General features: G+C 38.7%; 1 protein-coding gene across 1 annotated transcript in view; it reads right to left on the reverse strand.

Annotated features, from left to right (window-relative positions):
• LOC107098689 (collagen alpha-1(IX) chain-like) overlaps positions 1–3,873 on the reverse strand; it is a 34,134-nt gene extending 30,261 nt beyond the window's left edge. The window contains exons 1-4 of the mRNA XM_015396478.1: positions 3,643–3,873; positions 2,867–2,941; positions 2,229–2,267; positions 2,061–2,123 (exon numbers count right to left, since the gene is read on the reverse strand). Of these exons, the coding sequence (XP_015251964.1) occupies positions 2,061–2,123; positions 2,229–2,267; positions 2,867–2,941; positions 3,643–3,717 (252 nt within the window). The 5' untranslated portion in view covers positions 3,718–3,873. The remainder of the gene's footprint in view (positions 1–2,060; positions 2,124–2,228; positions 2,268–2,866; positions 2,942–3,642) is intronic.

Raw genomic sequence — 3,873 nt, forward strand, 5'->3', positions numbered from 1 at the left:
TTTAATGGTCGATACAGGCAGATACCGATAGGGGGCCGATTATATCGTGCATCCCTAATTCAAACTAGCACAGAAGTGGCCTTTAGGTTTAAAAACTTCATTCAGTGATCAAAATATATTTCCCTGTTGTGCAAACTGATGCTTATGAATTGACAGCTGATTCCAGGCATTTAATCAAGGCTATAGTTCAAAGTGTGTTTGTGCATCTAGGCTTAGCTCTGAGGGCCAAAGAACCGATGACAGTGAAATATTACCTATTGCAGATTAAACAGGGAATGTGACTGGTTAATGTCGCCAGTTTTAAAAGTATTCTTCAAAAAAAAGATCTGTTTTTGCTCAACTTTAAGATGAACAATGAATGTCCTGGGCCAATTTCACTCTTTTTTTAAAGTTAGACTCAACTTTATTTATCCTTTGGGATTATTCCTTCAGGGAAATTCTGGTTCCAGCAGCTTATATAGAATATAAAGGGCAGAGATAAAGCAGGATGCCATTAAAGATAAAATACAACAGACAATATAAAAAGAGTGTATATAGTATAAAAAAAGCATAAAGAAAAAGTTGTACATCCTGAAATGTGTTTCCTTTAGATAAATTAGATAAATAGATCTAAAAATATGAAAAACATCTGCACAGCAGAGAGCTAAGCAAAGACTTCACAGTGTTATTGCAAAGTGAGATATGCCAAATTTGATCTGTTTCTAAAGCAGAACTTATGAGTTCATTTTCTCAAATATTCATAAAAGATGTGGATAACAACTTTAAGTCAATGTTTGTAGTTGCCATCTCAAAGTCTTCAGATTTCAGTTCTGTTTGGAGAAATGGCCCATATGTCCAGCAAACTACTTTAAGAAGGTCATGGAAGGGGAACCCGATCATGTTTGACCCAAGGCATATCGTCTTACAGGCATCTCTACCAACACTTCCAATGATGAGGATATGATCATATATGACAACAGAAACGGGAGGCAAAACCATTTCTGATAACCTGATTCTGCAATTAAGCTGTGTCTGAATCATTTTCAGACATGGTTTAAGAGATAAAGTTGTGTCTAAGTCTAAAAAAAGAGTGAAATTGGCCCAAGATATGGCCCAAGAATCATGGCTTGGCCGCCTTTTACAGTTGTTTTTTTTATATCTCGGCTTCTGTCTCCTTGAACCCCAGTCGGCCTCAGCAGATGGCTGCTCACACTGAGCCTGGTTCAGCTGGAGGTTTCTTCCTGTTAAAAGGGAGTTTTTCCTCTCCACTGTCGCTACAGGCACGCTTAGTGTAAGGCATTGCATCCGAGTCAATGAGTCGATGCAATCAACTGGTTTTCCTTAGTGAGAAAACTTTGTATCAATTTGACTGTATGATCTGGTTGAACTGTAAAGCACCTTGAGATGACATGTGTTGTGAATTGGCGCTATAGAAATAAACTGAATTGAATCATTGCCTTTTATTACATGTGTTATCTTTGACATTATTTAAATTGGTTGATGAATTCCTGAAGGTCCTTTTCAAATGCATGAGTGACACCAAAATATTCAGTAATCTACTTGTAAGAAAAGAGGAAGATACTTTACTAGTACTTTGTATATAAATAACAAAAAAAATTCTCTAACACCTAAAAGGTTGACTGTAAAATGAAGGAGACTGCATGACTCTACCCTTAAAGTATCACTCTGTGATGTTCTTGGCACGGCCACCAAGCAGACAGAAAGCTCCCTGTAATCGCTCGGCAGCAGGTTTCTCAGCATATACTTCTTTCCTGTCAGCCATTGCTGAAGAGCCTTCTCCCCCCCAAACTCTTTCAGGTGCACACAAAAGACCCCTGTTTCTGTCAGGAAGCCATGTGAGACCCAGCCCTAAATACCCACCCCGATTTATTCAGAGGACTTCTTTCCCTCTCAACTTTTCTGACCATAGGAGACCAAGACAAACTGCTCAGCAACAGCCTGATGCATATCTCAGCTTTAGCAGATGTCACTTGCATGCTCATGTTTCTAAACCACCTGGATCACAATGAATAGTGGTGCTTTGATATCAGTCAAAGAGCATGATTTTATATTTTTCTTACATCTGCTCCTGGACGGCCTGAAGCTCCTGGAGACCCGTCTTTTCCATTATCCCCGGGAATACCCTGGAGACAGAACATTACAGCTCGTTAAAGCTCATTTTATTAAATAAACTCAGAAACTTTATCCATCATAACCATCGGTGTTTTGAAACAAGAGAATCCTCTCACCGGCGGTCCAGTTACATTGGAGTCCTCCCCTCTATCACCCTGTAAAAAGCAGAAAAGAAATATTCAACTAACTCAAACAACCATCTATATATGTTTATAATATATATTCTTAAAACATGAAGTCTTACCAAGAGCAATTTTCTTACTGCGCTTATTTTGAGTGTAATCTTCTCAAAAGATTAATAATCTAACATAATCTGCGCTTGCTTAGTGTAGAAACCTCAATACTTGGTTAGATGGACCATTTTTTTTCTGTTATTTTTAGTTCCTTTACTTTAGCTCATATAAAGCACTCAATGTTGCCTTAAATCTATTTATTGATGGGATCTGGTTGACAAGAGGATGAAAAAAATATTTTTGCACAGAAATCCAAACGTGAGGACAGGAAAATCTGTTTAGCTGTCAGGAGACTGTTTTTTTTTGGGGGGTTATTGTTTGGCTTTCTTCTGGTTCTCCTGGATAATAACTACTTTTAGATTAGTGTCTGCAGCATCCTTTTGGAAAAAGGCTCATACATTTTTTTATGATTTAAAAAAATGTTATTTTAATGTCACTGAACTAAGAAATACTTCAAGACTGAAGAATCTTCTGACTGCCGTTTGTTTTTATAAAGCAGGGATGATAAAATGCAGACTCACGTCGATTCCATCCACTCCAGGTACTCCAGCGATCCCAGGCGGTCCAGGGGGGCCTCTGGGACCAACCGCGCCCCTCTTACAAACAATCACAGAAAACAGATTTTTATTATTCCTTCTCTTCTCTCTGAAATTCACCATTTAAAACATCATGCAGAGCTGCTGCTGTGCCGCTTGTGTGCAGGGCGGTCGACAAAGACCCATTGTCCCAGAGATGTGAGAGGAAAGGTCATGAAACCCAACCTGGCTTCCATTTTAGTCCCATTAAATTGCCTAAGTAACATCATGTGTTCAGATTACAGCGACTGTCTGGAACACCCTGCTGAGCATGCTGGGATAAAGCTGCCTTTTAGCTAATACCAAAAGTCAAGGGTTAAATCAACATTTTCATTGCTTAAATCATAAGTGCAAGTACGGAAAAATAAACCATTTAAACAAAGATACTGTTCAAAGTTAAAGTGATTGCAATAATATATCAGATGTGATGACCTGTGCCTGCAAATTAATAATAAAAAAAAAACACATCTGTATGGTTCAATCAAATAGCTAAAAGGAAGTTAAAATGATCAAAATTCAGCAGCCTGAGACTTTAGGAATAATAGCAAGGTTGGAGGAGATATTTAAATCTCAATGTGATCAAATTCCTTATAATCTGTGAAGTATTGCTGATTAGAAAGGCAAATAAAACAAACTTTAATATTCAGGGAGCAGTGCAGCCAGGCTCTGAGTCTAAAGTACAGTTCAACACTTAAAAAAAGTTAAAATGTACATCCTCTCACCTGAGCGGAACAAATCAACGCAATCTGCAGTAAAACCACCAGAAAACCCTCCTGATGGATCCTGAAGAGAGCCATGGTCTTCCCAAAGAGCCAGGAAGATACTAAAAAATCCCTTATTTTACCAGATTAACGAGGCTATCGGTCAGTCCATCTGCCAGTGTCCCCCCCTGACTTGAACCCCACTGCCGGTGCGAAGGGAGGATGTGAGAAAGTCCCAACTGTTCCTGAGAA

The sequence above is a fragment of the Cyprinodon variegatus genome, unplaced genomic scaffold (genome assembly GCF_000732505.1).
Source record: "Cyprinodon variegatus isolate N-32 unplaced genomic scaffold, C_variegatus-1.0 Scaffold800, whole genome shotgun sequence".
Lineage (NCBI taxonomy): Eukaryota > Metazoa > Chordata > Actinopteri > Cyprinodontiformes > Cyprinodontidae > Cyprinodon > Cyprinodon variegatus.